Raw genomic sequence first — 24,181 nt, 5'->3', positions numbered from 1 at the left:
ATTTATGATCTTGAGGTAAACAAAGTCTTCTTAGATATACACTAAGAGCATGAGTGGCGAAAGAAAAATAACTGATAGTTTGTGCTTCAAAGGATATCAGATCATATATCAAAGAAAGTGAAGACCCGAAGAGTGGAAGAAGATACTTGCCAATCCTATATCTAATAAGAAACTTGTATCTAGAAATTATAAAGAACTTACAACTCACTAACAAAAAGACAACCCAATTAAAAATGGGCAAGGTATTCGAATAAGCATTTCTCCACAGAAGATATGCAAATGGCTAGCAAGAACACACACAAAATACTCAACATCAGTAGCCATCAGTGCAAATCAAACCAAAATGAGTTACCAATTTACATCCACTAGCATGGCTATGATAAAAAAGTGATGATAATAAGTGCTGGTGAGAATGTGGAAAAACTGACGCCCTCATAAACTGCTGGTGGGAATGCAAAATGGTGCCGCTGCTTTGGGAAAAGTCCTGGCAGTTCCTCAAAAGGTTAAACTCTGTTTAACCTTTTCCTTTCTTAGATATATATCCAAGAGAAACCCACACAAAAATTTGTACACAAATGTTCATAGCAGCATTTTTCATAATAGCCAAAATGTGTAAACCCCAAACCCCATCAACTGAAGAATGAATATATAAAATGTGGTATATTCATACAATGGAATATTATTCAACAGTAAGAAGGAATGCAGTACGATGCATGCTACAACATGGGTGGATGTTGAAAACAGTATGCCCAGTGAAAGAGGCCAGTTATAAAAGGTATATTGGAGTATGTGGTTTCAGTCATATGAAATGGCCTGAGTAAGCAAGACTACAGAGACAGCATAGATCTGTGATTGCCAGGAGGTTGGAGGGAATGGGGAGTGACTGCCAGTGGGTACTGGGTTTCTTTCTAGGGTGATGAAAAAGTTCTAAAGTTGATTGTATAGTGATGACTGTACAGCTGTGTGAATATACTGAAAGTTATTGAACTGTATACTTTAAATTGGTGAATTTTTATGGTAAGTGAATTATATCTCAATAAAGCTACTATATATTTAGAAAAAAATACATGAGGAAAGCATGTAACCCAGACTCACATTTCTTCAACGATAATTGATGAGACACCTGTCATGTGCTGCCTGTGGGTAAGGCAGCTGAACACTTTCTTCCCTGCTGAGTGAAGGTTGGGGTAAGAGTGGGGGCTGTGGAGCAGGGACTCTGCTCCCCAACATCCACCGCCGCTTATCAAAGGAACTTGAAGATTGCTTTGCAGTAGTCACTAAGCACGTCTTTTCCTTGTATTTGCAGACATCTTCCGGGAATTCAACCCATCCCTGAAGGGCTTCTCTATTGGCACTGGGAAGGAAACCAGTTCTAATGCCTTCTTAAACCAGGCTGTGGCAGGAGACCGAGCTGAGTGAGTAGGGATGACCGGGGCAATGAACAGCACAGGTCCTCTGGGGACCAGGGGTGGGCGTGGCCTAAACTGAGTTTATGGCTCTCTTGGAGGTGTCCCAGAAATCTACGAGCCTACCCTAACACCTACCCCCGGAAACTAGTCGCAGTGGACTATGGTGCCAGGCATATGCTCTGAGCAGATTGCTTTGCCTGTCTGTAAATCTCACGTAAGACATGGGTCATTACTGGGCTTACTGCTATGTCACTGCTGTTTCAGAGTCCTGCTCTCCCTCACTTCCTCAGCTGTGCCTTTCAGGCTCTAGACTCTATCATTTTGTGTCCCAGGAAGAGCACCAGCCCTGGGAGGGGAAGCCCTGGGTGGGAGCTCAGTTTCCTCCCTGGCCTCTCTAGGCCTCAGACTCTAAGAGATGGGGCTGGTTAGGAACCTCTCCCACAGGGCGGTTGTGAAACTCATGCCGTATTAGATATGAACGTTCTGGCGAGCTGTCAATAGTGGACACATGACACATATTGGTCAGAATGGTGATCCTGGCAGTCATGCAGTAAAGTGGCAGGCCCACCTGGGGTAAATGTCAGTGGGCACAGCCATCATGGTCATGGTCCCAGGGCACAGCCCCATTGGTCCTCAAGAGCTGGCAGGTCAGCTTTCCTAGGTCCCATCCCTCCACTGCACTCCAAAGCCTTGAGCGTTTCTTGGGGTTTGCTGCCTGCTCAGAGAGCAGGTGAATGCTATACCTAATCAAGGAAAAATAAATGGGAAGACCCTTTCTTTTTTATAATATTTGTATTTATAATTTTTATTTCAACACTTTTTGGGGAACAGGTAGTTTTTAGTTACAAAGTAAGTTCTTCAGTGGCAATTTCTGAGATTTTTGGTGTACCTGTCACCCGAGTAGAGTACGATGTACCCAATATATAATCTTTAATCCCACATCTTCCCCCCACCCTTCCTCTCTGAGTCCCCAGAGTCCGTTATATCCTTCTTGTTTTGTTTTTTATTTGTTTGTTTGTTTGTTTTTCGAGACAGGGTCTTGCTCTGTCGCCCAGGCTGGAGTACAGTGGCAGGATCTCAGCTCACTGCAACCTCCACCTCCCAGGTTCAAGCAATTCTCCCACTCAGCCTCCCAAGTAGCTGGGATCACAGGCACATACCACCATGCCAGGCTAATTTTTTTTGTATTTTTTGGTAGAGATGAGTTTTCACCATGTTGGCCAGGCTGGTCTTGAACTCCTGATCTCACCATATCCGGGCCAACATCTATGATTTTTTGACGTTTTAATTATGGCCATTCTTGCAGGAGTAAAGTGACATCTCATTGTGGTTTTCATTTGCGTTTCCCTGATAATTGGGTATGTTGAGCACTGTTTCATGTTTGTTGCCTGTTTATATCTTCTGTTGAGAATTGACCATGCATGTCCTTTGCCCACTTTTCGATGGGATTATTTATTTTTTTCTAAATCCTCTTTTTAATCACAAACATCACACTACCATGTAGCCTACGCTCATGTGGTTTGGTTCCTAGATTTCCTGACTTCCTTCCAGCTGTCAGCACCAGCCTGAGACCATGAGCCACCTAAGGAGCTTTCTCATTCATCGCCAGTGGGAAAGGGGCACAGTATCCAAAGTAACAGCTAACACAAAGCCCAATAGGTCTTACGGTGAATTCTGGGGCTTTCTTTTCCTTCTGATGGGGATAGAGTTAAAAGGCTACAGATTTACTGCGTTAATTTCTTGGCTTACTTTAATAGTACCATAATCTTGCTTTTTCCAAGCATACGTGGGCTGGTGATATGAGAGGAAAGACAGTGGTAAGTATGATGAGGTCAGGGAGGCATCCAGGAATGAAACCTTAGAGTTCAGAGCATAAAAGTAATGAAAATGAGTGTGATTCATTTGGCCCTGGGTTTCTGTCCTTGCACTGCCAGAGGCCTTGGGGCTCTTTCATGCAAGCAATCCAAGCACATCCTGGGTGGCAGGGAAAAGATGGGGTTTATTCCTGTATTAGAATTGAAGAAACTATAGCACAAAGAGGCCACATGACCTGAACAAATGCATCAACTCGACCACATAGTCTGGCCTTGTGCCCTGTAGGCTTCGTTCCAGGTCTGACAATGGCTCTCATGCAGATACATCAGTGCACCATTTACAAGGCACCTGTGTTCTGCACAAAAAACATGAGATGAACAGAGCAGAGGGTGACTCCCATGTTTTACTGATGATAAAATTGAGCTTCGGCAGGGCGCAGTGGCTCACACCTGTAATCCCAGCACTTTGGGAGGCCAAGGTGGGTGGATTACTCGAGGTCAGGAGTTCGAGATCAGCCTGGCCAACATGGCAAAACCCAGTCTCTACTAAAAATACAAAAATTAGCTGGGCGTGGTGGCGGATGCCTGTAATCCCAGCTACTTGGGAGGCTGAGGCTCGAGAATCAGTTGAGCCCAGGAGGCTAAGGTTGTAGTGAGCCAAGATCATGCCATTGCACTCTGGCATGGGTGATAGAGTGAGACTCAGTCTTAAAAAAAAAAATTGAGCTTCAGAGGGGTTGAGTAATCATCCCCAAACTCTGTTCCATAGACAGAGCAGCTGCTCTGATAACTTCAGATTTACAAATGAGGAAATCAAGACTCAAAAAGGTTATATGACTTACCTAAAGTCCCCACCCAGGTGATGGAATACCTAGTGTACTGTGACTCACATCAGGCCAGTTGGGCTAACAGATAAGAGGGGAAGAGCCTGACCACTAATGTTTCCTGCGAAGCCCTGTGCCAGGGACTTTATCAATGATGATGGTGGTAATGATGGCAGAAAAATTCAGTGGTTGCATACCACGTGCCAAGCACTGCTATAAGTTCTTTATATGGCACCGCATTTAATTTCCCCAACAATTCTATGAAGAAAGTGTGCTACCGTCCCCATTTTCCAAAGAGAAACACATAGAGTTTGTAGGGTCGTCATCAGCCAAGGTCTCAGAGCTAGTCAGTTTCACAACTGTCTTATACAGAGCCAGGATTCAAACCCTGGCGCTCTGACACCAGCACTGGCTCCTATTCCCTGGGGCGGCTTTGCCCATCTCATCTGCTGCTCCCAATGACCCTCTGGGTTCAGTGAGTTTGTCTCCATTTTGCAGTCTTTTTGAACTAAGAATTTAAGTCACTTTCACACAGTTACCAAGAGGTGCCTAAGTGTCCAACCCAGATGCGTCTGACTAGACTATGTTATCTTAAGTGTACGAGGGCTTAGGCCATTGGACCTGCCAAAATACGAGGTGCCATGAAATGTGCAAGATGTGAAATACTCACAGGCAAACCTTCCATGTGCCCTGAACAAGCCTGGCTTGGAAGGAAAAGAAAAGTAAACAGTCAGATATGTCGATCAGAAAGTAGTCACATGGGCCAGGCACAGTGGCCGATCAGAAAACAGTCACACGGGCCAGGCACAGTGGCTCACGCCTGTAATCCCAGCACTTTGGGAGGCCAAGGCAGGTAGATCATGAGGTCAGGAGTTTGAGCGCAGCCTGGCCAGCATGGCGAAACCCCATCTCTACTAAAAATACAAAAATTAGCTGGGCATGGTGGCATGTGCCTGTAATCTCAGCTCCTCAGGAGACTGAGGCAGGAGAGTCTCTTGGACTCGGGAAGTGGAGGTTTCAGTTAGCAGAGATCATGCCACTGCACTTCAACCTGGGCGACAGAGTGAGACTCCATCTCAGGAAGAAGAAAAAGAGGAAAGTAGTCACACTGAGAGTTACCCCCTCCTATGCACAGTGCTCTGGCCTTCCCAAGACAGCCACCATCCCTCCCCCATCCCACAGCGGAGCCTGAATGGGGAAGGAGCTCTGTGATATGGCCTTCAGTTCATTTTCCTGCAGGAGGCTCACACTGGGCCTTCCTGCACCATACATTTGATTGTTCTCTCTGCTAAGTGCCCCTGCCAGTCCCCGCTCCTCACAGCACTTCCTCCGATGTGTCCCTGCAGGGATTTACCTGTCCAGGCCAGGAGGCTGGTGGACCTGATGAAGAATGACACGGTGGGTCTCAGGGGGCTCCAGGTGGGACTCTCTGGGATAGGAAGTAGGCAGGAAAAATCCATGGATACAGAAATCAGCTGCGGGTTGAGGGGTGGTAGGGAGCCCAGCTTGGGTTTCTAGCAGACACATCTGAAGCCTGAAATGCTGCTCCTCTGGAAGGGGGATTCCTGTTCATTTGTTCAGTCAGTTAGCTGATGAAATTATGCATCTATTGTGAGCCAGGCATCAGGCTGGCGCTGGAGATAAACAAAAGAATCAGCACAGTCCTGTCCTCAAGGAGCTTGGAAGCGGAGACCAGTGTGAAGAATCAAATTAGGAAACAGTTGGCCTGTGTTCCATCAAAAGGGTTCTGGATAAGACAGGGTCGGGTGCAGAAGGGACAGGCCCCTCTGCTTAGGAGAGTCAGGGAAGGCTTGAGAAGGAGATGTTTGGCTGTTATTCTGGGCACATGGCCCATGAGAGAGCCCTGCTCTGCAAGGAGCAGTACCAAAAAATAAAAGTAGAGGAGATGTCTGAGCTGTGTTCTGAAAGACGAATTATGAGGTTCTCCCTTAAATGAAAGCAAGGGTCTCAATTCAGAGGCTTTTTATAGCAGTTTCCAGGTGGGTAAAATAATGTAAAAAGGAAGATTAGGATGAGTTATGTAAATGTAGTGTGTACTGAAGTCTGCTATCAGAGGTTTTCAGGGTATTTCTACCCTTAATGCTGCACTTTTCTGGATCTTGTTCTCACGTTTCTCCTTCCACCCTGTTTTGGAAGTGTACATCACAGAAGCAAAGCTGTGTAAGCCTGGGGCAATATAAGAGGCTGTGAGGGCCACGGCTGCCCCGGGGCCATGGTTTATGGACTGTGTATAGCTGCACCCCTCCACACAGCCCTGTGACTTCACATACTTCTCCAGGTCCCCCTTGGAGGAGACAGATCCCAGAGGTGGCAAAATGTTTTCAGAGCATGTGCTTAGAGCTGTGACCTTGCTTTCTACCCAGCCTCTCTGGCTTGACTAGTTCATGGGCAGAACTAGTCGCCAGTGTGAGTACTCCAGATTTGGAGAGCTCTCTCTTTCTGAAAGGTGGTCCTTTCTCCCTTAAGGCAAAATTAGAATCCAGCGTTTCTGGAAGATTTTGGAACACATATTCCTTTCCCATGGCCAGGACCGGCTTCCTTATCCCCTCCCCACTTCCTTGCTGTGCTGGAGATGGAGGAACAGCTCAGAGGGTGTCTGTATCTACTCCGCCAGCACACATGGACACTGTGACCTGTGTGCTTTTGTGTGTGGACAGAGTTCAGTAATTCCACCTAAAATAAATGAGCCATTAGCACCTATGATCTCAGGACCCCAGAACCAAGGAATGGAGAATATGGAAGCCCATGAGACACTTGGGTGTGTGAGCACCCATGTCTTCTAGTGTCAAGCGCTTTGTGTTTAGCTTGACTTGACTCTGGGACAAGGTGCTTACTTGTGTGTTTCCTATTCATTTCAGAGGATACACTTTCAGGAAGACTGGAAGATAATAACCCTGTTTATAGGCGGCAATGACCTCTGTGATTTCTGCAATGATCCGGTAAGTCTCCAGGCCCCTTACTCAAGACTCACCCCCAGAGAAGGATTTTCACAGCCCAGTCACATGCTCTACCCAGGAGCAGTGCAGCTAACTTGGGACTCAAGCTCATGGTTTGTCTTGGATCCAGCCTGGAATGAACCCTGAGACCATGAAAGCATCCACCTCCAGGGAGCGATTCAGCTGGACAAGCAGGATTGGTTACAAGATTGATCCTGATTCAGTTTCCTATCAAGGGAGCCTGATCATATCATTCTAGAAGCCAAGATAACACCCAATGACCTAGAAAAATCTTGCCTATGTTCACAGAGAGTCACGGGTTAGTTCCTTTCTCCAGCCTTTGGCGGCCTTGCCCTCTCCACCTCTGTGCTGTTGCTTGTACGGGAAAGGCGATTTCCTGCAGGCATTTGGGCAAATTTCAGAGCCAAGTCATTCTGGGCTGGCGGGAAACCCAAGATCAAGGCTACTGCTCCGTGGGTGCTTCATGTCTTCATGGAAACTGTTTCTGAGCTGACAGAAACCCGACAGGCCATACCCACTAGCCTCCCACCCATGCCTACACCAGGAATGCACTAGGAGCAAAGCAGTGGTGAAGGAAACACAGGCCCTGTCCTCAGGAACTCACACTACCAGCGGAGAGACACAGGCACTTCATCACAGCACAAGGAAGACATCAGGATGTGGTTGTAGGGATGCACAGAAGCAAAGCTGGCTGGGCGCAGTGGCTCACACCTGTAATCCCAGCACTTTGGGAGGCTGAGGTGGGTGGATCACGAGGTCAAGAGATCGAGACCATCCTGGTCAACATGGTGAAACCCTGTCTCTACTAAAAATACAAAAATTAGCTAGGCATGGTGGCACATGCCTGTAATCCCAGCTACTCAGGAGGCTGAGGCAGGAGAATTGCCTGAACCCAGGAGGTGGAGGTTGTGGTGAGCCAAGATTGCGCCATTGCACTCCAGCCTGGGTAACAAGAGCGAAACTCTGTCTCAAAAAAAAAAAGGCAAAGTTGCTGTGGGAGCCTGGTGCATGGGGAAGGGGGTTGTTAGATTTACATAGAGCATGAGACTTTCCAACTCGGCTTAAAGATAAGTAGGTTTGTAGGTAGAAAGGAGACCAGCAGAGTGAGGTTTAGACTATCTTGCTGTAGCCTCTGATCACCGACCTGGAGGGATGCCCTGGACCCCTCACAACCCACTTTCCTGGCATCCCAGTCACCAGGAGTCAGGAGTTTTCAAGCTGTGATCTGAAGGGCCCAGAGGGGAGCCTTGGGGCTGCTGGTGGCCCGTCGGGGGGTGGCACCCTGGTACCCTCCTCTGCTCACCTTAAGTGACACAGCTTTGATATGTTCCATACGGCAGTGCTCTTGGTTAGATTTCAATCAGAGGAAGAGTTCCACTGCTGAAAAAGCTTTAAAACCACAGATACCAAGGTCAGAAGAAACAGGTAAAATGTATCTAGGCTTGGTGTGATGGGTGTTTCACCAGACCCTCTTCCCCTCCATTATTGCCTCGATTTGTGTAGGGTGTGGCTCCCCAGACACCAAGACTCCAGGAAGAAGAGATCAGGCCATAGGACAGAGGCTGCTCAAGTTGTGGAGATCTTAGAGCTCATCTGCTCTGACGTCCCCGTGTTAGACAGAGGGGCCCAGAGATGCAATGCTCTGGCTCCAAAGCTAGTGGATGTGAAGTAGACCCAGAGCTCCATGCATCAACAACAAAAGGCATTTCCCTGAGGGCCACAGCCATGACAAATCTGAAGATTGTGGGACTGGTGTCTAGGCTGGGGCCCCAGAGACAAACACTATATTTCAATATTGCCTGCTGGGACTGAAATACAGTAAAAAGGGGACTCTGGCTGGGTGCAGTGGTTCACACCTGTAATCCCAGCACTTCGGGAGGCCGAGGTGGGTGGATCAGCCTGGGCAACATGGCAAAACCCCATCTCCACCAAAACAAAAATTAGCCAGGCATGGTGGCACATGCCCATGGTCCCAGCTACTTGGGAGGCTGAGGTGGGAGGATCGCTTGAGCCCAAGAGCCAGAGGTTGCAGTAAGCCTGGATCACACCACTGCACTACATCCCAGGAGACAGAGTGAGACCCTGTCTCAAAAAATAAAAAAAAAGAGAAGGAGAGATCCAAGATGGCTGATCACTAACAGCTCAGGATTGTAGCTCCCAGTGAAAGCTCAGAGAACGAGAGGACGCCACACTTTCAGACGAATTTTCGTTGCTCACGGACCAGCAGATTTCTAGTGGAGGAGCCCCGCGGGTCGCCAGCGCGACTCTTGTGGCTGGTGCAGTGGTTTTGCTGGCGCCTTGGCGCGGGAGCTCTTCATGCAGAGTAAACGGGACTGGTTCCCTTACTGACCGGTGTTTGGAGCTCCGGGAAGGCAGAGCCGCTTGTTGCAGACTCAAGAAGGAAGCCAGACCAGAGATTCCTGGGCAGAAGAGCACCATCAGTCTTATCGCTGCTATTGTGGCCGGCGCAGTGGGTTGCTTGAATGCCAGCACTGGGAATCAATAAACTGGACGTCAACTCAGAAACCTAATTAGAAAGGCAGTAATTGTAAAGATGACAGATGGATAAATTTATAATAAAGGGAAAAAACCGGCCTAAGAAGGCCGAGCATACCCAAAATCAGAACCCCTCTCCCTCTACAGGGGATTGCAGTTCCTCATCAGCAACGGAACAGGCCCTGATGGAAAAGGACTGTGTTCCATTATCTGAAGTAGGCTTCAAACGGTGGATGATAAGAAACTTCTGGGAATTAAAAGAACTTGTTCTAACCCAATGTAAAGAAACTAAGAACTTTGAAAAAAGGTTTGACGAAATGCTGAAAAGAATAGACAATATAGAGAGGAATATAAATGAACTAACAGAGTTGAAAAATACAGCACGAGAACTTAGTGAAATATGCACAAGTTTAAATAGCAGAATGGATCAAGCAGAAGAAAGGATATCAGAGGTCGAAGACCAACTTAATGCAATAAAACGACAAGACAAGAATAGAGAAAAAAGGATGAAAAGGAATGAGCAAAATCTCCAAGAAATATGGGACTATGTGAAAAGACCCAATCTACGTTTGATTGGTGTACCTGAATGTGATGGAGAGAATGAATCCAAGCTGGAAAATACTTTTCAGGATATTATCCAGGAAAATTTTCCCAATCTAGCAAAGCAGGACACTATTCAACCCCAGGTAATACAGAGAACACCACAAAGATATTCCTCAAAAAGGCACATAATCGTTAGATTCACCAGGATTGAAACGAAGGAGAAAAATACTAAGGGCAGTCAGAGAGAAAGGCCAGGTTACCCATAAAGGGAAACCTATTAGACTTACAGCAGATCTCTCAGTGGAAACCCTACAGGCCAGAAGAGAGTGGGGGCCAATATTCAACATATTTAACGAACAGAACTTTCAGCCTAGAATCTCATATCCTGCAAAACTAAGCTTCACAATTGAAGGAAAAATAAAATCTTTTATGAACAAGCAAGTACTCAGAGATTTTATTACCACCAGGCCTGCTTTACAAGAACTTCTGAAAGAAGCATTATACATAGAAAGGAACAACCAGTATGAGCCTTTCTAAAAATATACCAAAAAGTAAAGAGCATCAACATAAAGAAGAATTTACATCAACGAATGGATAAAATAGCCAGTTAACATCAAATGGCAGTAACCCTAAATTTAAGTCGACTAAATCCCCCAATCAAAAGATACAGCCAAAACCTAACGGTATATCCAAAGATACACAAAGACTCAAAACAAAGGGTTGGAGAAAAATTTACCAACCAAATGGAGAGCAAAAATAAATAAATAAACAAAAAGCAGGAGTTGCAATTCTCACATTGGATAAAATAGATTTCAAAGCAACAAAGATACAGTGGTAAAAGGATCAATGCAACAATAAGAGATCTTAATATCCAGATACATAAGACCCATAATGAGATTTAGACTCAACGAGACAGAAAATTAATAAGGATATCCAGGACTTCAACTCAGATCCGGAACAAGTAAACTCAATAAATATTTATAGAGTTCTCCATTTTAAATACACAAAATAATGATCAGCCATTATTAGTACCCATTTTTAGAATGAAGCAATATTCCTGTTCTCTCTCCCTCTTTTTCTTCCTCTTTCTCCCTCTCCTTCTCTCCTTTTTTTTACTTTTCAATATCCTAGTTCCTCACCTTTACTCAATACATTCCTCTGAACACCTGATTCCTTGTGATTCTCCCGTCCCACTAAAAAAAAAAAAAAAAAAAAAGCCTGCAGGGTTAAGGGGTTTTCTGGACCCCTGAGAACACAGGAATGCCCAGGTCTACAGCCACAGCTGGGAAGCTGCAGCTGTGAGAGTGCGAGGCTTCTGTCCCACCAACTCGGAAGGGGGCAGGGCTCCTGCCTGTTCCTGGCTCCCACCAGCTCGCAGAGTGTGCAGCCCTAGCTGTGCCTCCCCTGCTGCAGCTGGCATCTTTGCAGCAGCCACTCCAGATGGGCCACTGCTGCCATCAAGACCACTAGTAAACCTGATAGAAAAGTAAGAAATTTACTGGAAAGAATTGCCATAGCCTGGTTCCTGTGTTAACCTGGGTTAAGCTAAAGAAAAAAAAAATAAAATAAAAGTAATAAAAATTAAAAAAAAAGAAAAGGAAAGAAAGAAAGAAGGGGAACCAAGGGAGAAAGTAGCCCTGTTCCTAGAGAGATTGGGTGACAAATGGTGTTCAAGGGATACTTCCTCTTCCTGCAGGTCCGCTATTCTCCCCAGAACTTCACAGACAACATTGGGAAGGCCCTGGATATCCTCCACGCCGAGGTACGGAGGCTGCATCTTAGACCTCAGGCCTCGCCTGGGGGAAGCTCTGGCGTTCTGGGGAGACCTGCAGGTCACCTTGGTTTTGGATCTCAGCCCAAATGCCTAGATGGGGAGCAGGGAGGGGTGGGGGAAGTGGATGGCGGTGGATGGACGTCCCTAGATCTGAAACTTGAGCAGGAAGAGCAGGCCCCACACCCAGGTGAGAGCCTGGAGCTGCCCAGCCTCATCCTCTTGGTGACTGACTTTGCCTTTTCTCAGGTTCCTCGGGCATTTGTGAACCTGGTGACGGTGCTTGAGATCATCAACCTGAGGGAGCTGTACCAGGAGAAGAAAGTCTACTGCCCAAGGATGATCCTCAGGTCAGACACACTTCTCCCCCATTCCCATAAGGGCAGTGGCACCCTTAGCAAGTTCCCTAGAACACCCAAGGGCAGAAGTGTGAAAGGACTGTGGCCACCCCATCTTCTAAGCTAGAAAGTCCTAAGGGGAGGATATCCCAGGATTTTTCAACCCTGGTGTAGGCCGCAGCCTACCTCAGGGTGACATGGGGAACTACCCCTGCGCCCCTCCTCTGTTACCATGGTTGCCACAAGGCACCCTCCAGGACTCCAAAGGAAAGAGCAAAACGCTAGGAATGGAGCCAAGCTGAGGCCCAAGGAGCACCCAGGCCACTTCTGGGACCTACTTCCAAGTGTGTCCACAGCTGCCCTGCCCCTCCTAGAGGCCCATCTCTAGGACAGGGGCGCCTTTGGTTTTTATGGGTGTTCCGTGTAAGGCATTCACAGACATACGGCTACTGTCACTTGCCAGAGAAGGAGGTCAGACCAGAATCAGCAGAGTCCAGAGGACAGAGCCCTCCCCAGAGAGTAGAGAGCCCTGGTCCTAAGAGGATGTCTTCACCCTCAGCCTCCAGAGTCAGACAAAGATGGCTTCCCCCTCTAGTGTAGGCTGAGCATCCCTCATCCAAAAATCTGAAATCTGAAATACTCCAAAATCCAAAACTTTTTTTTTTTTTGAGATGGAGTCTCGCTCTGTCACCAGGTTGGAGGGCAATGGCACAGTCTCAGCTCACTGCAGCCTCCGCCTCCCAGGTTCAAGCAATCTTCCCAGTTCAGCCTCCTGAGCAGCTGAGATTACAGGCACACCACCATGCCCAAATAATTTTTGTATTTTTAGTGGAGACGAGGTTTCACCATGTTGGCCCAGGTTGGTCAACATGGTGAAACCTCAGGTGGTCCACCCTCCTTGGTCTTCCAAAGTGCTGGGATTATAGGCGTAAGCCACCATGCCCGGCCCCAAATCCAAAACTTTTAAAGTGCTGATGTGAAACCACAAGGGAACATTCCACACCTGACCTCACGTGACAGGTGGCAGTCAAAACACAGGTACACAGCACGCAGTTTATTCAGCATCCCCCAAAAGCCCCCTTCAGCTGTGATCACTGTCTTTCCTGTGCATGCCCAGATCCTGCAGCTCCAGCATGCCCACAGAGGGTAGCAAAGTGGCACATGTGCAGGCTGGGTGCTCCAACAACAGGTTCCCCATGATGGCTCACGTGGGGCCAAGACGTGCGTGCATTACTCACCGGAGTTTTGCTCATTCTCTGTGTCGTAAAGATGTGGCTGAAAATGATAGTCATAGGGTAATGAAAATATTCCAAAATCCAAAAAAAATCTGAAATCTGAAATGTTTCTGGATAAAAGCATTTCAGATAAGGGAGACCCAGTCTGTATGACACATCTCCAGTACCCTCAGGAATAAGACATTCTTCTAAGTGAAGCATGAACGTTTCCCGTAGCCTTCCTTCCTACAGGTTCTCCTCTGGACTGTTAGCCAAGGTCACTGAGGCTGTGCTTCCCTGCCCTGCCCCCCGAGTTCTGTCACTCTATACAGGTCCCCACCTCAGACCTGAGCACATCACGTGGTAATTATTCATGTGCTTCCCTCCCACAGCCTGTGAACTGAGTCTGAGTCACTGCTAGCGTGGTGTAGGGGCTCAGCTGCTGTTTGCTGAATTACTGAATAATTCACAAGGGCCAGACTCACTCTTGGAAGTTAAGGGGGTATCTTAGCTGCTCCTCTGTAGATCCATGCCAAGCCTCACCTGGGGGACCCAAACTGCACAGGTCCCCTGGAGAAGGTGTCACAGTGCTGTGAGCAGACAGGATGGCTGCTGGGTGACATGTGCTTATGAATGCTGCTGGTGTCAGGCATGCTATTTCCAACTGCTGACTCATTCCCTGGCTCCCACTTTCTCCAGTCACTGGGCCACACGGGGGATCGTGTCTTCACTCCATTTCAGAGCAGCTTATCAGAAAGCCTCTTGCTACCCATCCCGGCAGGGTTTTTTAGACCATTCAAACTAAAGGTTCAGTATAGGCATTTGCCAGGTCCATTCACAGATCCGAGGTGGCCAAGTCACTGAATGTCAAGGTTGGATAGACTCAGGTCACCTTGTCCTGCCACCTCTGCAGTGCTCTGCACTCCCCGCCTCTCCACTGTTCCATCGGGTGGCTGTACTTTCCTCTGCAGTGCTGAGTCTACGTGGAGCCATCCCTGCTGTTATCACCTCATCCCCCTGGACCAAAAGCCCAGAAGTGCCAGCTAGCTGGCCAGGTCAGAGCTACAGACTGGGTGGAAGCAATTTGATACATAGAGTTAAGACAGAGGATCAGAGCTCAGGATCAGAGCCAGACAGACTTGAGTGCAAGTCCTGACTTCCACATTCAGCATCCATGTGACCTTGAGAAAGTTACTCAACCCCTCTGAGCCTCGGTTTCTCATCTCTGAAACACGAATAATGAGAATACCACTTCTAGAATGGCTGGGAGGACTAAACAGGTTAACTACCCATAAAGTAGTTATTGCAGTGCTTGGTACAGTAGTCACTGTTAATTATTCAATAATTGCTAAGACAAATTCAAATCAGTGTATCTTAGCAATTATTATTGTCACTAATATGTAGAAGGTAGTATGCCTTATCCACACAGCACTGTCCTTAGACAGCCACAAGGTAACTCGGCTCCATAAAAGTCACTCCTACAGATATCAGAAGAAGTCTATTTCATTTTCAAAAGCAAATCCAGGTCTAGGAAAACTTTTTTCTTTTTTTCTTGAGAGAGTTTCGCTCTGTCACCCAGGCTGGACTGTAGTGGTACAATCTCAGCTCACTGCAACCTCTACCTCCCAGGTTCAAGTGATTTTCATGCCTCAGCTTCCCGAGTAGCTGGGACCACAGGCATGCACCACTACACCTGGCTAATTTTTTCGTATTTTTCATAGAGACAGGGTTTCACCATGTCAGCCAGCCTGGTCTCGAACTCCTGACCTCAAAGTGATCTGCCCTCCTTGGCCTCCCAAAGTGCTGGCATTACAGACGTGAGCCACCGCACCTGGCCTGGAAATTTCCTTTAGCTTCATTTAGTATGATCAGCAGACCGGACAGCTAGACTCCTCATTAGCATAGCTCTCTGAACTCCGAGATAAAAGAAATATGTTGAGTCTCAAACCAACATTTCTACATCACTGATTCAGCATGGTGATCTTGGCAGGTGAGGGTTTCTCTTTGGTTTGATCCACAGGTCTCTGTGTCCCTGTGTCCTGAAGTTTGATGATAACTCAGCAGAACTTGCCATGCTTATCGAATTCAACAAGAAGTTTCAGGTAAGTGGGGAAGGGGTTCTAAGACTTCCCAGAAGTGCTGTGTGATTTGATTGCTCCGTCTAGAGAACAAGTCAATGCTTAGGTAATTTTGACCCCGTATGGGTGATGACCATGGATGAGTTTGCTGATTTTAAAACGCCCCGAGACACAGCAGGGCTGCAATTTGGTTTGCTTGACTTGCACCTCAGAGCCAAGTGCCTGAATGTGCCACTGAATCTCAGTTCCTGGTCTTTACCCGAAACAAATGTTTCCACTTGTTCATAGACGAACATGGATTATGGAAAGAAGTTTCGGAGTAGATCTATCCGGATCCAAACCCCGACTCTGCTCACTGGTTGTGGAACAGTAGACACATGGGCAGTGAAACTTCTCCGGGCTTCCATCTCCTGGGTGGGAAACGGATGCTGAAGCACCTCCCTCCCTGGAGGGTCTCCAGGGTTCAGTGAGATGAGGTGCATTCCCTCTGCCCTCCCCTCCAATAGAGCAGATGTTCTTGGGGAGCACAAGGAGAAAGGAAGTCAGGAGATGATCTCCATCTTGTGGGCAGTTCATTTTAGCCCTTTCTCTACACATCTTTGACTGTAGCAACAGACTTCCTTAATGATCATGAGTTTCTCCCCCACAAAAACATTGTCCAGTCACTGGGAGAGGCCAACGGTAGGCCTTTCTTCCAGACTAGGCTGCAAATAGCTGCCAGAGTAGATCCATCCTTCAAGGAGTCCATGGACTCCATGGGGGCCGCACCACTTCCCTGCAGACCCTTTTGGGGGCAGCTATACCTGCCAGGTGTATCAGGGTACAGGGAAATGAACCTGTATTTATTGTCCTCTGTGACCACCACCTAGCACTCAGGATGACTCCCCAGCTGGACTTCCTTTATTCTATTTATTTATAATGAGATAGGGTCTCACTTTGTCACCCAGGCTGGAGTGCAGTGGTGCAATCTTGGCTCACTGCAGCCTTGACCTCCAAGGCTTAAGCTATCCTCCAGCCTGTCCCTCAAGTAGCTGGGACTACAGGTGTGTGCCATCACGCCCAGCTACTTTTTGTATTTTTAGTAGATACAGGGTTTCACTATATTGCCCAGGTTGGTTTTGGACTCCTGCACACAAGCAATCCACCCACCTCAGCCTCCCAAAGTGCTGGGATTGCAGGCATGAGCCACTGTGCCCAGCTGTACTTCTTTCTGCTGTGAGCAGGCACCCGTGATTGGGGAGGAAGTTCCCTGCCCACACCAGAACAGGAAAGGCAGCTGAGGTTATGGCCGTGAGAGCAATCCTGTTTCAATTGGGATTATTTGGTGCACGCGACTAAAGTTCATGGAGTTTCCAGTGAATTTAAGCAGATTTAATATTTACACAGAATCTCTGGCAGAGCTAGAGAGCTAGGGTCAGGAGCTAAGCTATCAGGAATCGTGGAATGATAAAATTCTAGGGGCCAACCCATAAGAATCAAAATCAGGGCTGGGTGTGGTGGCTTATGCCTATAATCCCAGCACTTTGGGAGGCTGAGGCAGATGGATCACTTGAGGTTGGGAGTTCAAGACCAGCCTGGCCAACTAGTAAAACCCTGCAAAAAATACAAAAATTAGCCAGGCATGGTAGCACACACCTGTAGTCTCAGCTACTTAGGAGGCTGAGGTAGGAGGATCACTTGAGCCCAGAAAGCAGAGGTTGCAGTAAGACAAGATTGCACCATTGCATTCCAGCCTGGGCAACATAGTGATACTTTGTCTCAAAAAAAAAAAAAAAAAAAAGAATCAAAATCAGGCCACAGATCCAGTCCAGGGAAGACATCGCAGACTCCAGTGTCACTGCCATTTCTAGGAACTGGATGCAGTTGCCACCTTTAGCAGAATGGGTGCTTTGCCATCCCTGACACAGGCCTCAGGCTTCCTTTGGTGAAGCCGCAGTCGTGTGCCCACGCCCTGGCTGCAGGCAGGGTTGGGAAAGTAGCCGTTGTCTTTTTCAGCCTCCACAGTGGGAGGCAGGCTGCTCCCTATGCAGTGGGGTCTTCAAACTTGGAAGTGGGTTCAGATGCTGAGCAGCCAAAACGGAGGAGAAAGATTCACCGACATCAGCTTCCCAGCCTCTGCAGACAGGCCAGTGGTTCCCACGGCCGATCCTGCCCACCACTGAGGCCCTGGCTGATCTAGCGTTTTGGAGATCCCGCATGCCAGCCACGTGTGGCCATCATGCCCTCTCTGAGAATCATCTCACACCCTACTTCCTACAAAAGCTACAGCTCTCATCACTCTCCCTGGAGATGATCATTCCTATCAATAACCACAGGCAGTTACTTACCACTTGCCATGTGCCAGGGACTCTACACACTATTTCCTTCCACTGCCAAAAGGTGTGTGGTTCCACTGTGAGCCCATCTGGCTATCCCCACAGTAACCAGTAGCACTGGAAGGGATTTAAGAGATGGCCCAGGACTCACCCAACATCCTCCATTTACTAAAGGGGAAACAGAGAAAGGGACGCACTGTGCTGGAAGTCACACTGCCAGTTCGCAGTACCTCACTTCCTTCCCTTCTGAGAGACTACCTTCTCTCCTTCCCGCATGCCTTACTCAAGGCAGACACTGGCTTGGGAGGTCAGACTCGAGGCATTCCTGGCCTGGGAACTGACCCTGGGAAAAGACCGTGTGTGGTATTTTCTGAAGTGACCCCATTAATGTTCCCAGGTATGTAAGCCTGACTTCCCTCTCCAGCCAGAGTAATGGCCCCAGGTGGCAGAAACCCTGGTGAGCAGTGGAATGGCTGAGTCAGCCTACAGTGGGAGCCAGAACTGGGGTAACAAGTTTTCCTAGAAGTGACCCCAAGCAGAAGCTGTGAGGGTTACACAGATCTGAGAGCCTCAAGCATGTACCCTCTCTGCACAGGCAACATAAATATACATTCAATTTTGATGCACCTTTGATTTTCCTGGACAAATGTAGGACATAAATAAATTGTTTGGATTATTCAAAATGTCATTTAACTAAAAACCACCTCTAAAATCTTTAGTCAAAATAGCTTTAAAAGAAGTCAAGCTGGCTGGGCATGGTAGCTCACACCTGTAATATCCCAGCACTTTGGGAGGCTGAGGTGGGCGGATCACCTGAGGTCAGGAGTTTAATACCAGCCTGACTAACATGGAGAAACCCCGTCTCTACTAAAAATACAAAATTAGCTGGGCGTGGTGGCACATGCCTGAAATCCCAGCTCTTCAGGAGGCTGAGGCAGGAGAATTGATTGAACATGGGAGGTGGAGGTTGTGGTGAGCCAAGATCGCGCCATTGCACTCCAGCCTGGGCAACAAGAGCAAAACTCCATCTCAGAAACAAAAAAGTCAAGCTGATAGACTTTTCTTACCTATCCTTTTTCACAGCCTGGTTCAAATAGATGCAATTGCAGCAGAGTTTGGGGCAAGGGGCTAAGATAAAGGCTGATCTAAAATGTAAATGATCTGAAAGATAAAATCTCAGTTGCAATTTTGCTCCAGGTTGAGTTCACTCAACAGTCAGATTCTGTTTAGTTCTGTGTTGGGGAAAGAGACCCATCAAGGACTGAGCAGATGCAGAGGACCGCCTGACCTCTGTCCCCTTTTCCTCCTGCAGGAAGGGACCCACCAACTGATTGAGAGCGGCCGATACGACACAAGGGAAGATTTTACAGTGGTTGTGCAACCGTTCTTTGAAAACTTGGACATGCCAAAGACCTCGGTAAAGAAAGCAATCATCATGGATAAATAGAATCCACAGAGAGTGTGTGGCTCTTTCTGAGTGTCATTTATACGATCCAGCGGGTCTATAACAGCCTCTCTTTTTCTGCCCGGTGAGCAGGAGGGATTGCCTGACAACTCTTTCTTCGCTCCTGACTGTTTCCACTTCAGCAGCAAGTCTCACGCCCATGCAGGCAGTGCCCTCTGGAACAGCATGGTAAGGTGGCTGCGAGGAAAATACATCCTCCCTCTGGTAAGAAAAAGACTCAAAAGCCTTTGGAGGACCTAGGAGGTCCATCACGCAGGCCATGTGATTCTGTACACAGCAATGATAAATAAACCCCATCTCCTTCATCCTTCTCTGCCTCCTGCACCCCTGACCTGTGTCCTGAGCTTTCCATCTGGCCACCTCTTCCTCACTCCCCATCTCCCTGCTTCTTGATTTAGCTGGAACCTGTTGGCCAGAAGACGACATATCATAACTTTGAAAACCAGATCAATATCACATGTCCGAACCAGGTAGAGTGGAAAGTGCATCCTTCCAGGCTCCGGCTCCCATTGGGCTTCTTAGTTCATTTCATCCCAGGCCCTCACCCACAGCCCCAGCTCTGCCTGCCCACCCACCCCACTTTATACTCCAGGGTTAACTGCCCCAAATGCCCCATCTGGTTGTACTGAGAGGGACAACCACTTGATCACTACATGACTGGGAGCACTCACACAAGTCTGGGCTGCAGACAACTTTTTGGGGCAGGCGAGATGAGCATGGCAGCCACATCTGCCTGTCGTTCTGAAAGCTGGGGGCAGCGGAGAACTTCACAGGCAGACGGGGCAGAAGGATTCCTTGCTTTCATATAGCCCCTGCCTCTATGGCAGAGAAGCAGAGCGAGGAACTGGAGACCTAGAAGGATATCTAGTTGGTGGTGGGGGATGGGGGGTGTAAATTGGAAGCTGGAGCTACAGAAGGAAAAGAAGAAGAAGCCCTACATTTTTACTCACAAGTTCTCAAAAATACTTTCTTGGAGCTCTGCAGCAGCTGCCCCCAAGAATTCCTCTGTCTACCCAGAGGGCTCCTAGGCTGACACTGGGAACCACTGGACAGGGCTTATGTGAGACAGGACCAAGATCATCTGACTTTTCTCGCCTGGGCAGGAAGGGGCCCTGACCACTGCAGGGTGGGGTAGGCATGGAGTGGCAAGGGAGCCTGAGGAGCAGAGACAAGGGCTTTTTCCAGCAGAAAGAGGAGCATGGTTGGAAGAGGGCAGGGTGGAAAAAGTGAGGCCACATAGCCATTCTCAGCCAGCCACGTGGGAGGTGGAGGAAGGCAGGCACATTCCCGGAAGCATGAGTTTATGCTTATTCTTTGTGCTGGGTTCAGGTTGCAGAGAAGGCCCCCCTACATCCCGGGAGGGAGTTGCCCTGACAGAGAGAGGCCAGGCTTGGGATACAGGACAGGGAGGCTGCAGCTGTTTATGCCAGGCCGACACTTATTGAGTGCTGGCAAGCAGAGAAGCAAGCAGAATTTGCTGCCATTGCTTACCCCCTCTCCCACAGGTCCAGCCATTCCTGAAGACCTACAAGAACAGCATGCAGGTACCTGCGTCTTGCTTCCTCTTGGCTCACCGGGCAATGCAATGGGCAACCCCTGGTCTGGGACAGGTCCAACATGGCAGGGTGGGAAAGTGGGCAAGGGTTCCAGATGGCCATAAAGGCCACCCACCTGACCTTCAGATGGAGTAGCAGGTAGGGTAAATGCCGTGGATAGCAGCTGGAAGGCACCCAGCCAACCCAGTCACAGCTTTACCGAAACATAAATGAAGAGAAACCCTCTTCCTCGTAAAGCTGGTGCAGAAGCAAGGGCTGGTGTGGGGTGGGGCCATTTGTTTCTGCCCTGAGTCTTGCACTGGATGGTGAAGGGGTCTAAACTAGATGAGTGGACCTCGACCTGGCTGATAGGCAAAATTACCTAGGGAGGCTTCTTCAAAAGCCTGTTTGAGCACCGCCCCCCCCGCCCGCCCCTGCTTCAGGAGTAGGACCCAGGAATCAGGAATCTGTATTTTTCTTTTCTTTTTTTTTTTTTGAGATGGAGTTTCGCTCTTGTTGCCCAGGCTGGAGTGCAGTGGTGCAGTCTCAGCTCACCACAACCTCCACCTCCCAGGTTCAAGCGATTCTCCTACCTCAGCCTCCAGGTAGCTGGGATTACAAGCATGTGCCACCACACCGGCTAATTTTTTGTATTTTTAGTAGAGACGGGCTTTCACCATGTTGGTCAGGCTGGTCTCAAACTCCCAACCTCAGGTGATCCACCTGCCTCGGCCTCCCAAAGTGCTGGGATTACAGGCTTGAACCATTGCGCCCAGCCAGGAATCTGTCTTTTTCACAGCTCTTGGGATACATCTGATAGCCAGTTTTTCTGGTCCCTTTCAACCCTGAGATTCTGGTATTCATTCTGTGCCCTTAGGGTCATGGGAGCTGGCTGCCATGCAGGGAAAGAGCCCCTTCTGCCTCGCCCCCTACCTCAGGTAAGCCCCCTATGGCAAGCAGGACCCAGGCCCCTCCACAGGGGCTTCTGTGTCTTTGAGTCCTCTCACCTGACTTCACATTCGCTCCATGGCACAGTGACGGCCAGTGCTTGCCGCCTGTCTGGGTGGTTACCTGGGATCAGTCCCTGTTTTGCGCTACTCCAGCTGGTGGTGACACCATGCTCAGCAGGCACCAAGGCACCTAGGGCCAGAAGCTGTCTCCTGCCCACCTGCTTCAGCCTCTTAGAGGGAGCATAGGCTGAGGAGCCCTGTGAACACACCGTTGGGTGGCTCAGCCCAGAGGTGGGCCCGAGTCCCCAGAGGAAGCTGGCTCTGTGGCCCCAGGCTCTACAATCACTGCAGCCTACAGTTAGGCCTGGAAGATTCCCTAGGCTCTTCAGAAGAGATCTGGGGGCAGGGAAGGGCCCAACATGATTATTCTCAGACTCTTGGTAGCAAATTCAGACCCCACCACTGAAAGGGCTGCACATCAGGTCCTGCACCTCATCTTACACGGTTTGATGCCTGTCCAGTTGTGCACTCAGGCCATGGCTGGCATCTCCCATGACTCCCCACCCTCCCGCCTTTCCCTCCTTCTTTCCCTCCTTCCCTCCTTCCTTCCCCCTTTCTCCCCTTTTCCTCTTCTTCTCCCTCTCTGCACCTGTCTTTCCCTGTAGGTCCAGAATTAGTTGTGTCTTAAGGGAAAATTGTCCTCATATAACTCCCTCCTCCGTGGTACTGTGCACACCCAACCCTGCATGGCCCAGTGCACGCGCAGATTGCATTGCAGACCTTGCCTGAAGCCAGAGGCACTAGGCTGAACTGCAGCTTCCTTCCTGCAGCCCTGAGTGTGTCCACTTCTTTCCAGTGCATGCCCTGAGACCTGCAGACATCCAAGTTGTGGCTGCTCTGGGGGATTCTCTGACCGTAAGGACTCTTGGGCCCTGGGTGGTTTGGGGATACCTAGGCCAGCTCCAGGTCCCAGTCCTCTTAAGGGCCAGCATGCCTTTCCTCTTATCTCTTATTTTGCCCCTCTACCTGGCTTTGTCAATCCAAGCGCATGCCAATGACTTGATTTGTGGCCACCTTCTCAGACAGTTGTGCAGAGGAAATCTTTTTCGGGACTCAGCTGAATTGTCTCAGAGGGCAGAGGTTTTGAATACCCAGTACACTTTTTTAATGTATGTAATGTGATTTTGACTCAAGATTCTCCTAAACCTCCCTGTGCAAGTGCTCTTTTTCCTTTGGATTATGCTTTATAATCCGCTAAGACCTCACATCTGTTTCCTCTTTGCATCTGCACGGAAGGCAGCAAGGACTCCTTAGTTGTAGATAACGCTCTGCTCCTAACTTCCAAGAAAAGGGGTTATTTTACTATCCCCAATCATCATTTCCAGCAGCACGTCTAAGGCCTTGAGAATACCTTACAGGATGCCCCAGAGGGAACGAGGAGAAATGTGAGGCTTAGGAGAAATCACCGCAGTCGCAGTTGCTTAAGTCGATGAGCTCTCTCATCATGCTGTTAAAGAACGGAACGTAGTGGCATAACGCTGGGAACAATATTATTAACACTCTCTCACATTTGTAAAGCACTTGAGAGTTTTCAAAGCGGTTTTTACCACTGTAATCCAATTTGGTCCCCAAAACGCCCCCTGTGAGATGAGCAGGGCCTGTCCTCAGCTTGGTGAGGAGGCAGCTGAGAGTTGGGAAAGGCCCACGGCCAGGGAGGAGGATGGAGACTTAGAGCCAGGGCTCCTGGTCGGTGTCTGCTCCCACTGCGTGAGTGCATAGGGAAGCCGTCATTGGAAGCCCTGCACGGTCACAGCCTTCCTGTTCTCTGACTCACTAATTTTCTGTGGACTCTGGTATGTTTTCAAAGGCTGGCAATGGAATTGGCTCCAAAGCAGACGACCTCCCCGATGTCACCACACAGTATCGGGGACTGTCCTACAGGTAATGCTAACCTTCGACCTCTCTCAGGGCTCTTCCCACAACAGAGATTGGATGTGGCTTTGTCTCCCGTAAATATGTGAATCCCAGAGGTCAGAGACTTGGTCTGGAAGGGGCTTTCAGAAAGAAAAACCTACATATTATTTCTGCAAAATGTGAATATTGGGTGAGTGGAGAGGATATTTTACTCTTGATAATCTTTTTTTTTTTTATTGTACAGAGAAAGTAGTAAACCAGGGTTCTTATCAGACTCCTGAGTCAGCAAATCCAACATGAAATGCACCAGAAAAGCACCAAATCCCTGAATCTTCACCTGCCTACTTGCATGTATACGTGTACACGTGGTGTTCCCACGTCTCTGTTTACTGTCTTATGTGTTTATTCATGTTGTCTTGTCACATGGCTGCCTTTACATACATGTACACATCTGCACAGAAAACCTGTGAAACCTGATGCACACTCCAAGAGGGCATAAGCAAGACACAGTCACAATCAGCCAGGTCTTGAAAGATT

At 48.5% G+C, this 24,181-nt stretch overlaps 1 protein-coding gene and 1 long non-coding RNA gene across 6 annotated transcripts in view; one reads left to right on the top strand and one right to left on the bottom strand.

Moving 5' to 3' along the window:
* The window catches only part of LOC118147368 (uncharacterized), a 49,673-nt gene extending 35,937 nt beyond the window's left edge, over positions 1 to 13,736 (bottom strand). The window contains exon 1 of the long non-coding RNA XR_004733694.3: positions 13,412 to 13,736. This is a non-coding gene — a long non-coding RNA (uncharacterized LOC118147368). The remainder of the gene's footprint in view (positions 1 to 13,411) is intronic.
* Positions 1 to 24,181, top strand: part of PLB1 (phospholipase B1) — a 154,025-nt gene that overhangs the window by 77,561 nt on the left and 52,283 nt on the right. For 4 of the 5 annotated variants that reach the window (XM_054245111.2, XM_054245110.2, XM_054245109.2 and 1 more), the window contains 13 exons: positions 1,307 to 1,415; positions 5,394 to 5,445; positions 6,927 to 7,007; positions 11,761 to 11,826; positions 12,085 to 12,185; positions 15,408 to 15,489; positions 19,093 to 19,197; positions 19,318 to 19,413; positions 19,644 to 19,715; positions 20,751 to 20,789; positions 21,658 to 21,718; positions 22,587 to 22,645; positions 23,598 to 23,671. In XM_054245111.2, the coding sequence (XP_054101086.1) occupies positions 1,307 to 1,415; positions 5,394 to 5,445; positions 6,927 to 7,007; positions 11,761 to 11,826; positions 12,085 to 12,185; positions 15,408 to 15,489; positions 19,093 to 19,197; positions 19,318 to 19,413; positions 19,644 to 19,715; positions 20,751 to 20,789; positions 21,658 to 21,718; positions 22,587 to 22,645; positions 23,598 to 23,671 (997 nt within the window). The remainder of the gene's footprint in view (positions 1 to 1,306; positions 1,416 to 5,393; positions 5,446 to 6,926; positions 7,008 to 11,760; positions 11,827 to 12,084; positions 12,186 to 15,407; positions 15,490 to 19,092; positions 19,198 to 19,317; positions 19,414 to 19,643; positions 19,716 to 20,750; positions 20,790 to 21,657; positions 21,719 to 22,586; positions 22,646 to 23,597; positions 23,672 to 24,181) is intronic. The other variant, XM_078349616.1, reaches the window with a different exon arrangement.

Source organism: Callithrix jacchus, chromosome 14, assembly GCF_049354715.1.
Source record: "Callithrix jacchus isolate 240 chromosome 14, calJac240_pri, whole genome shotgun sequence".
NCBI lineage: Eukaryota > Metazoa > Chordata > Mammalia > Primates > Cebidae > Callithrix > Callithrix jacchus.
This window is presented reverse-complemented; position numbering and strand designations above follow the sequence as displayed.